The sequence below is a fragment of the Agelaius phoeniceus genome, chromosome 7 (genome assembly GCF_051311805.1).
Source record: "Agelaius phoeniceus isolate bAgePho1 chromosome 7, bAgePho1.hap1, whole genome shotgun sequence".
Lineage (NCBI taxonomy): Eukaryota > Metazoa > Chordata > Aves > Passeriformes > Icteridae > Agelaius > Agelaius phoeniceus.
This window is the reverse complement of record NC_135271.1, coordinates 22,433,274-22,444,035: the sequence shown is the minus strand read 5'-3', so window position 1 is coordinate 22,444,035 and position 10,762 is coordinate 22,433,274. Positions and strand designations below refer to the sequence as shown.

The window sequence follows — 10,762 nt, the reverse complement described above, 5'->3', positions numbered from 1 at the left end:
AATAGCAGAGAACATTTATTTTTTATTTTCTTGCTTGTCTCACACTTCCTCAATTGAAACTTGTTGCTATGCCATTAATAATACAGTTCTCTAAGTGTTTTTTAAGAAAAAGGGAAGACTGGGAAAACCTATCCACTGTTTTAATAATTGGATGTGTATTTGCAATCACATTTTACATTAATTTGCATTATTTTTCTATAATAAATGTAGATTATCTAAATGAGACTGTGTATTTAGCTAGATGGTCTCAATTGAAAACCAAATCAAACATTTCTACCTGATGTCTTTGGCTAGTAATCAAACTTGGTAAGGATAAAAAAAAAAAGCTAAAATATTACATGAACAATATTTTATAACATGTTGGTGTTAAAAAATGTTTGGATGCATGGTCTCATACATACATTTGTACCTAATTTATATTAATTAAGTCTACACGAATAAATAGCTATAAAAAATAAAATTGCTTAGAGGTCTTAAGAAACTCTGGAAATGATGCTCATGACCATTTAAAGACCTCCTGCTGAAGGCCTTTGGTTGCCAAGAAAAGGTTTCCCCTGACTCACAAAGTGTGTGAGCAGGAAGAAGCTGGGCTCTGAGTGCCTCAGCTCTGCTGTGCAGGACAGGAGAAAAGAAATTAACTGTTCCTGCAAGGTGTAAAACGTCCTACTGCCACCCCTGCTGGCTGGCTGTGATGTATGCTGTGCCAGGGACAAGAGTAGTCCCTGCAGAGTGAAAGCAGCTGGGATGCAGCAGAGGAGCTCTGGCAGAGGGAATTCCCTTCCCTGTCTGCAGAGGTGGGTGTTTGCCAGAGCAGCCTCTCAGGAATTTCCCAGCAATACGTGGCACTTCTTCATGGTCCAGTTTCCTAAGCAGCCCAGCATGGCCAGAGTCTGTTAGAGTCATGGATGGGCAGGAACAGGGGTGTTCCTTTCACTGTCAGCCTGTAGTGATTTTGGTTATTAATGTGCTTAAACAGGCACATGCAGGCAAGAACGTGATTAACAGGCAAGTGGCTCAAGCAACTTCACAGAGGTGTTTCTTTCCTGAAGGAGAGTGGGGGGTAGGGAGGTGTGAGGGGGATGTCCTCCTATTACTTGACCAAAGGTTCTGAACAAATTACAAATATAGTTCCTAGTAGGGAGGGAACCTTTGTTTGCCCTGAAAGATAATGATTTCTATGTAGTAAACATTTATTGATACTTTTTTGGACTGGTTTGCTTTATCCCAGTTCTCAGTGCATCACCCACTCTTGCCTTCCTGCAAGTAATTTTATCACTCATAATTTTTTTTCTTTTTATGCACCTAAGAGGAGTCCAGCTTCTCCCAACCTCAAGAATTTAAGTATGTCTGAATTTCTAAAAAAATAGATAAAATTATGAGCCCAGCTATGGCCTTGTCATAGCATACACTTAATTTAGAAAGATGTTGAACAAATAGAGGTATTTTTAGAAAAGTTTTCCATAAACTTGTATCCAGGGAGTTTCAGCTCCATTACTATGGAAATTTTTAGTGCTGTTTCTCTTCAAAAGCAGCAATGGCTGGGTGACTTGAGGGATGATTATTAAAGAGTATTTGAAGGGCTGGAGATGAAATGGTTCAAGCATGAACTAGCAGAAGTAATTAGCAGCTTTTAAACTTTCCAGTGAGCATTCTGGCTGTCTTCCAAGTGAATTACAGTGATAGTGATAGGGCTGCCCAGGGAACTGCTGGGCTGCTGCTCAGATCACTGTCCTGTTCTCCTGCAGGAGCTGCCAGCTGATGCTCCTCACTGTGACTGGGGAATGCAGTTATGGTGCCAGAGGCACTGACACTGGGATTGGCTCTGGGAGTGTTCTGAAGATGTTGTTTTCCTCGGAATTCATTACAAATGTCAATGATGTACTTGATCCAAGTGGTGTTTATTTTGCCTCTCCTGAAGGAGATGTATGTCAGAACAACAGAATTACCAACAGCTTTTTTTTTTGTTTTGTTTTTTTTTTTTTTTTAATAGATGTATCTTTACTGAAACTGATGTGTCTCAGTGTTTTCTCAGTCACTGTTTGCTTGGTGGCTTAATCTCATCTTCTCTCAGGCCTTGTTTCAGTGACTTCTAAGAAAGGGACATTATGTAAACACCACCCAATTACTGCCATCTAAATTGACTCTGTGTGAGTCAGCACTCAGGGGACAGTGAGAAACACAGCCCGGTGAAGTTAAAAGCATTTTAAAATAGGCATAAGAGAAATCGTTCATTATATTTACTGGAGGCAGAAAGGCCACAATAATCAGCTTAATTCATCAGACAGCAGTTGTGTCAGTCTCAGCAAAACACCTTGGAGAGGGGCTGCAGCCCCTTACACTTGGTATCTCATTTTAACAGAATTTTTGTCAGCTCCCACAATTTTTCAGGAATTATATCTTTGTATAATTTCTATGTTAGTTAACACATTTTATTCATCACTCTAGGAAAGCTGTAGTGGTTTTGAAGTACAGCTTGTGGCCTCTTGTGGGATGGTTGGCTGCTTCTGCATCTTTTTTTCTCTAGAGGTATTTTCTCCCCACCTTTTCTCAGTACTGAAGCTGTACTGAATATACAAAGACACTTGCACAGAATCCTTCCCAGAGATCTTTGGAATGACCACAAATGCTGCTGTTACCAAGGATCAGTCAGGAACACAGCTGCTATTTGATGACATTGTTACACAGGTATGATGCAAAGCCACACACCACCTTACCCTAATTTTCTACTGTATATCCATGTTAGTATGCTCACATTCCCCCCTGAGTTTTCACTGTACTTTATTGTGTTGTATCTCTATTCCAGTGAAATTACTTTTCCACTCAAGAATGTTTTAAGATCTTTTTTTTGGGGGGGGGGGGGGGTTCTATTTTTTCTGTCAGTCTTCCCAAGGAAACATTTTGTGACTGTATAGTCAGTTATAGATCTCCTGCTTGCTCCAGCTTTTAACAGTGTTCAACCCTTGGCCACTTCTAGTCCAGTGTAAGCCAGGTACAGTAGTGCCACCACAGTTCAGGAAAAAAAAAAAAAAAGCATGTCTGTAGGCAACTGGATTTTGTTAGTTCTAAGCTAGTAACTTTTACTGCAGTAATAGAGGGAATTCTGCTGCTTCAGAGGCAGCAATGCCAAGTGAAGGAAACAAGAATAGTGAGGAGGGTTTACAGGTAGTAAACTGCTCTGGGCAGACCATGTTTCTGAAGGATGGCAGTGAGAATTTCCCAGGATGGGCAGCTTTCTCCAGAAGAGGCTATGGACCTTTTCCCTGAGCAGTCCAATGGCAACAGGATCAGCCAGACAATCACAATAACTTTCCATGGAATCCCCCAGTCCACTGTTTCGTTTTCAGTATTGCTCCTACCTGACTGCCCTAGACATAAATGTAGGACAGAGCATTTTTGTTGGTTTTTAATTGTTTAGCAACCCTGTTGAGCCAAGTATTTTGATACCTTTCTTTTCAGAATTTCTTTTAGAGGCTTGTAGTGTTGTCTGCTGAACTGAAAGGAATACTAAAACACAAAAGTAATCAAACCTTAAGAAACTCAACAAAAATATCTGCTCCTTGAATATTTTTTTTTATTTTCTGAAGGCTCCTTATGTATAAGGAACATACATAAAATGAACACAACACTGTTGACAATGAACAAAACAGCATTTGATAATTTCCAGCTTTATAAAATTTTTTAAAAATGATTTAGTTATAACAAAAAAAACCAATAGCTCAGCAAGTTATCTTATTGGACCATTATCACATTTTAAACCATAGACTCAGTTGTTAATGGGGAGAGGAGAGAAAAAAAATAATAAAAAAAAATAATCACACTGCATCTAGCAACTACAACATTTTCTAAGCATAATCACAGCGGATTGAGTGCAATGTGATTTACATCAGAATTCACATGGGATGTCACACAGTGACAGCATTGTAAAATATACAAGTAACATTTATGCCCTCCAACAAATACAAGTTAAATGAGACTCTGGATTCAAGCCAAATGGAATGTTGAAGCCAAGTAGAAATGTAGTGGAATTCAGATTGTCTGTAACATGACTCAAAAGTGTACATTAGCATCATCTGGAATTCAATACTGGTGGAAACATAGAGAAGTCACAGCTGTTACACTGCTCTGTTACACTTGCAATAAATACTAGAAAATAAAAGTAAACAATCTATATTCCATGAAAAATACAGTACCTACCTTCAACGACCATGTTTTTCCCTTGTCTGAAGATGGTCTTGGAAGGAAGTTAACTATTTTCCTACAGAGGCAGTGTATTGAGCTATAACCACATTCCAACTAACACAACAGTAAATATACTACTGGAAATACAGAAATCTTCATTTGAAAAGAATTAAGAGAAATAAATCTTAAAAAAAAATAATTTGATAAAACACCAGCTGCATAATGACCCCCTTATATTTCAGAATTAACAGAAAAGAAAAAACTTAAGTCAGTCAGTTTAATACAAAAGAAACAGAGATTGTTTAAACTCAGATCTTCAGAAGGTATCCAGGAAGTTTTGTCTCATTGACTTAACATGGGCACTATGCAAAAATGTCATCCGGGAGTTTTACACTGCAGAAATTCAGCAATCTGAAGCTAACAACAGTGTGTTTGCTAATTAGGGTTCTACACTAAACATGTTTAAAGAGGAAAAAAGAAAACCTGAGTTCAGAACATCGAATGGCCACGTGCCTGAACTCTGGGCTTTTGGCTTCTTCACTGAAGAAACTGCACCCTTCTTTGAAATGGACCCTTAATACTGTTTCCTGATACTGCATTAGGAAGAAATACTGGCAACCAACTGATACCTTTAAAACACATGAGCTGCTCTCAGTAAAAGCTAAACTGACCGATGAAGCTTGGAAAGGAAAGGGCCACAGGAAACACAGCAAGTTGAAATGGAATGCAGAGACCCACTGGCTCTCATTAAAGGCGTCAGGATTAAGTGTTTTTAGCAGCTACACTGGCACCAAGCAGACCGGAACTTTAAACTTACGGCACACAGTCAAAGTACAGCTTTTACCTGGCATACACAGTAGAGAGACAAACTGGATGTTTGGAAAAAAAGCTACTGCCATGCTTAGGACTGGTACGACAGAATCAACTTGCACTCCCCACAAACTCACCATTTATTTTTTTAAGGAGATGGGTACAAGAAGAACTAACTCATGTCTGGCAATAAATACTTGTCAGCACAATCTGATCTAGGACAGCTGGTCCCAGCAAGTTAAGGCCCAAATTTTCAGTCTATTCTTCTAAATGACACATACCATGGTTCTACCACATCTGCTTTTTAATAATCTAATTTAAATACCAAAATTGTAAAAAAATATCATAGAAATGAACTCCTTTATACTGGAAGTAGAAATCTTCTTACATATTCTTTACTGCCAGAAATGGCTGGTGTCACAATGTCTGATATCAAGGCATTGTAGGAACAGATTTGATGCGCTGTTACAGTATTGTAAATACCCTACCAGTACAACATACACAGAGCATAATTTAACCCTTGTGTCCAGCTTCAGCAACTAGCATCTTGCACCTTGGTTTAACATGAAGAGGAGAAAACAGTCCAAAATAATAATTTTTAAAAATGGAGAAATTCCCACATGGATTCTCTTGTTAAAAGAGTTTGCACAAATTCACAGCCACAATTCTTCAGTAGTTTATGCTGCAAGTGGCACACAATACATGTTTAGCGTCTGTAAGAAAGAACCAGAAACAGCTCAATAACTCCAAGGTCAGGGATTTCCCCAAGCTAACACTAATTCTACTGCATTTTGCATTTTCCTACTAATACAAAGGAACAAACATCCAATAAATCTCAGCTGGGGAAAACATCATCAAACTGACCCTCGATAGAAGTTACACTTTGCAGAGTACACGGCAACAGCCTGCCTTCTTACACAGGAGCTTTGCAATGATGGAGTACAGCTTAACACAGCTTGTAAGAATTTAAACAGTGTTTAGGCTTGGGGCTTCTTTTTAAAAATTTAAGCCAGCACAGTGGTTTCCAGCCATGTCCTGCTGTAAGACAGAATACTTCAAGTCACCACTACGCAGAAAAATCAGCACAGGATTAATACACATATATATACAGAGGTGCACACACACACAAGTATATGTGTGCACATCTGTCTATATCTACACAGATCTATACATACATAGAGCTGTGAGCTACTCAAGACTCATGTGGCACTAAAAGTTTCCTTGGGTTCCTTGCACAGGTGTGAGTTTCAGCTGCAACATCTGGGTCCTGTCCAAGTGCACTAACAGAATGGTATTTTTCAAATGAGATCTTGTCCTGTACTTTTTCTTTGTTAAGCAAGCAGTGCTCCCTCTACAGCACCCTGACCTTGGCCCTTATTTCTCAGATTTAGGGTTTCCTAAACATCACTCACTTGAGTTTAGGAGTTGTGTTGGGTAAGCTCATCTGATGGGATTAGAGAAAAGCAGAAGCTACTCTAGGCAGAAAGGAATCTCCTGTCCTTGTGTAAGCAGTGCAAGCACCACGTGTCCTGTGAGCAGTGTGCATACAGCCACACAGTGCAGACTCAAAGCCAGACAGCAACAGATTGGAACCACAGTGATTACCAGCATCAGGTCAAAACTGGATGTCAAGCACTATTTTGTCTTCATAGAGGGCAATCACCAGCATGATGGCAAATCCAAGAAGCAGGCCTAGATTCTGAAGAATAAACTGCCCCACAGGACAGTAACCATGCTCTTCATTATCTCCATCTCCATGAAGCATTTCTGGAAGCTAAAAGATACAAAGCAATTGAGGAAGTTACTTCATCTCTTTTCCATTTATACATGGACAAGTTTATAAGATGATATTGTCAAGGATAAACACTCCAGGGTTCAGATATAAAACCAATACACTAAGATACAGCTTAAACTCTACAGAACAACTACATTCAATAAAACATGATCATGTAATGTATTTATAAAACAAACTAAAAATGCCTTTCCTTGAACTTTCACTGAAGCATCCATGTAATTGAACATTAAGTTCCTCAAGATAAGGTGCAGCCCAATATTCTTCAAGTTCTGCTCCTTTAATTTTAAAAGAATTCAAGTCATACTCAAATAAACCTATGACTTTGATTAACCTAGCCATTCATTTGTCATCTGAGATGCTTACACATACTCACATACACATCCCTTTTAAATATGGGGTGGTATAAGGAATGGATAAAAAATCCGCACCTCTGTGAACCTCTGCTCATACCCAGGGAGGAATCAGAATCTACTCTTATTGTGTGCCAGGTAAAGAGGTCTTTGAGAAGGAGGCTCATTATGCAAATGCCAAGACAAAACTGGTTGAGTTTCAAGTGTCTCTTGCAGAAGCTTTCCTGCTAATGGGACTTTGACTATTTGGTTACTACTATGATGGCCGAGGGAAAGAAAAAGGAATGAAGGAATGAAAGTACTGCCTTCCTTTCCTTTATCCATGACATCTTCAGTCAAAGGAAAGGAAATAAGTATCAGACACAGAGCTTACAAGGAAGTGATATTTCAGGCATTATAGAACACCTGAAGTTGCAAGAAGGATCACTCTACTCAGACATTCTATTTAACTATTTAGCAGGCCCTGAAAAGGACTTATTCACCTCTTAATAGATTAGAGTGACCTTATAAGAACAGTATATTTACAAATTAAAGTCTCCATAATGAAATGGAGAGCGTGACAAAGTACCCCAAAAATGCAAAATGATCTCATCACCTTTGGGCTGGTAAAGACAAGAAGTGAGAAAATTGCCTTATTTAAATGAAGCTCTGAAGCAGCTTAGAGGAGAGAAATCAGGACTGAATATGGGCTGGTAACATGTACACAGCAGCACTGCTGCCTGAAGGGTCTGATCTATGGGGGTCTACACACTTAGGATAATGCACCTGTGTGTTCTGGAGGCAGCAGCATTTTTCCACCAGGTAAAGTTTTAAAAGCTACTCACCACATCAGCAGCTGCTCATAGTAAAAGTTCAGACTCAGCCTTCCAGAGCCGAATACATGGTGATGAAGTCTCAGAGCAGACTGAGCCTGACCAGCAGACTGAGATGCAGCACCCCAAAGCCCCAGGTTCCCGCCCAGAAGCCCCAGGCCCAGCCCCAGCGCAGGCAGCCGTACCATGTCGACCAGGGCCACGTAGAGGAACATGCCGGCGGTGACGGCGAAGATCCAGAGGGTGATGTTGTTGGCGTACTGGCCCACGGCCGTGCCGATCAGCATGCCGATGTAGGCCATCATGGCCGACAGCAGGTTGTACACGATGGCCTGCTTCACCGTCATGCCCGCCTTCAGCAGCACCGCAAAGTCACCTGCGGGGACAGCAGGGCTGTCAGTGCCGCTGCCGGCAACCCAGACACCAGCAGCAGCTGCTGCTGCAGGGGCTCACAGGCAGCCGGAGCCACAGGAACTGACCCCCCTGGAGAGCTGTACTCAGGCACAGCCATCCCTTGAGTAATAGGATTGAAAGGTGCCTGTTCATCCTGCTGACTGATTGTCACAGAGGTAGCAGTGATTAACTGTGAAGGGTGAATGCAGGAGTCTAGGTCTGCTCTTCCCACAGAGAACACACCCATGTGCACACACTTGGAAGTTCTCCATAGCACATAAAACCAGAGGCTTAGTTAGGATCAATACCTGAAAATTCCTCTTAGCTATACACACCTCATAATGCAAATCCAGGAAGAGGATAATGAGGCATTTGTCCCCACAGAAGACGACAATGAATTTGAATTTGAGCACTAGGAAGAATTAACTGCACAAAGAATGACTTCACATCCACCCTGAATCGGGGTAAAGGCATACCAGGGTAGTGTGTTTTTTTCTGAATTCAGGACAGCTCTGCTAATTTAGGTGCTAAAAGTAGATATTCGATAAAAACCTAGACTTCAGTCTTGTAATCAGCTCTAATAGTTTTACTTCATTCAAATTGAATTCTTGTGACCATGAGAAGTGTAAGATAATGTACAGACATCAGGGAAATTAATGTAATATTCTTATGTAATGTTCTTATACCCATGCCTGAAATTATTTGCCTAATCTAGAATCAAAAATTAGAATCAAGACATACCAAAATTAAAAAAAAAGGTATAAACTACTCACCCCTTATACAAGGTTCATTTCATCATGCTATGCTGTCAAGTTCTAAGCATTGTAATATACAAATACTGATATTGCAATCCTTTATCTATTGCAGCAGCTTCACTTAATGATTGTAGAGCACAGGTCAAACCATGAACACCTGCTCTATTATTTCCCCCCTATGCCCACGATTTACCTGTAGCTCAGGAGCTGCCTATCTAAAATGCTTTCCCTCATCACCTCTGAGGTTTTAGAAGTGCTTGTTTTACCTCACTTTTGATCATTCAGACCCAGCAGCTCTTCAAGTGAGCAAGCTGTGAGTACAGACATAGGTCAGTCTAGCACAACTTCACATCAGTGTGGAAAAACAGAAAATTCCTCCTCTCTCTGGCTGCTCTTTTTAAACTCTCAGGGTGGAGTAAATTTTCATGCAATGTGAAAACAACAGGTTTCACCATGGTTAGCTACCTCCAGAAGAAATGCTTCAATTAGGGGGGGAAGAATCAATGGCACTGGCAACAGTGCCTACAGGCTTTACCCTAAATGGCCACACCTGCTGAACTTGGCCACAACTGGAACAAAGCCTCTTCTGAAGATCCCACATGGAATTTTACTTATGTAAACCTGTGTTTACTTATGTGACTTAACTTTGTGTAAGACAATGCCACACAGAGTAGTGTGAAACTAGAAAATGCAGAGCGCTATGTAAAATGTATGCTCCTAAGAATATTTTTAAAACATGCTCAAAAAGTTTTACAGAAGTGCTGTAACTAGACACTACCAACATAATCCTGTAGCAGTACATACTCTGAAGCAATATTTCTCCCTCACCCTCTGAAGTTCTGGTCACCTCTGCAGCTTCTGCACTGCATTGAGCTTAGCACAGTATTACAACAGCTTTTAGATAAGGATTTTGTATAGATGGAGCACAGTTTCTACACTTAGTTACCTAATTCATGGGGAAGCTCGTGACAAAATACTGCTATAGATGTACTAATTCCCCCTGTCAGTCCAGCACTAAAAGCTGCTCCTAGAAAAAAAAAAAGAAAAAAAATTAAAATTATATTTCACTATTTTCAGGTCAGAAAATCAATCGACTCTGCAGAGCTGACACCTTTCTGTCAGAATGCACACTAGTATTTTTCAGTATGTCTGTGTCCTGTCTGTATACAAATGGGAAATACTGGAAGCACCCTGGATGTGCATTACCACTGCAGGTGTTATTACTCATTTATCTGAAAGACAAACCCTGGAGAGGAGAACACAACTGGCCAAAAATGAGACATAAAGGCAACAAGCTAATAAATAACACCACTTTTAGGAACTCTCCAGTACATGAGGGCAGTTAGGAATGCAAGAGTCTGGCTCTCTCCTTTCCAGCTTGGAAATCCAGACTAATACTTAACCCATAACCTCTCTAGCTCCTTTGTACTTATTTTCAGAGAACATATCAGCAATATTAGTAAGCCAGACCTGGAAAATAATAAGGGTAAGAACATTGCTATAAATATCTTTCAGTATTTTTGCATAAGCTAATTGAATTCAATCGACTTTAACATCATACCTTAAATAATTCTGAGATGAGAAAACTGGTATTAAATTTCTGTACTGTAGCAGAGAAAAGCACAAAAAGAGCCTGCAGTGAGCAGTCTAAACAGGCAGCATAAAGCA

At 40.1% G+C, this 10,762-nt stretch overlaps 1 protein-coding gene across 11 annotated transcripts in view; it reads right to left on the bottom strand.

The window, feature by feature from the left end:
- Positions 1-3,554: 3,554 nt before the first annotated feature.
- The window catches only part of SLC39A10 (solute carrier family 39 member 10), a 212,112-nt gene continuing 204,904 nt past the window's right edge, over positions 3,555-10,762 (bottom strand). For 10 of the 11 annotated variants that reach the window (XM_077181197.1, XM_077181198.1, XM_077181202.1 and 7 more), the window contains 3 exons: positions 10,041-10,121; positions 8,132-8,322; positions 3,555-6,763 (listed from right to left, as the gene is read on the bottom strand). In XM_077181197.1, coding sequence (XP_077037312.1) covers positions 6,605-6,763; positions 8,132-8,322; positions 10,041-10,121 — 431 coding nt within the window. In that variant the 3' untranslated portion in view covers positions 3,555-6,604. The remainder of the gene's footprint in view (positions 6,764-8,131; positions 8,323-10,040; positions 10,122-10,762) is intronic. The other variant, XM_077181193.1, reaches the window with a different exon arrangement.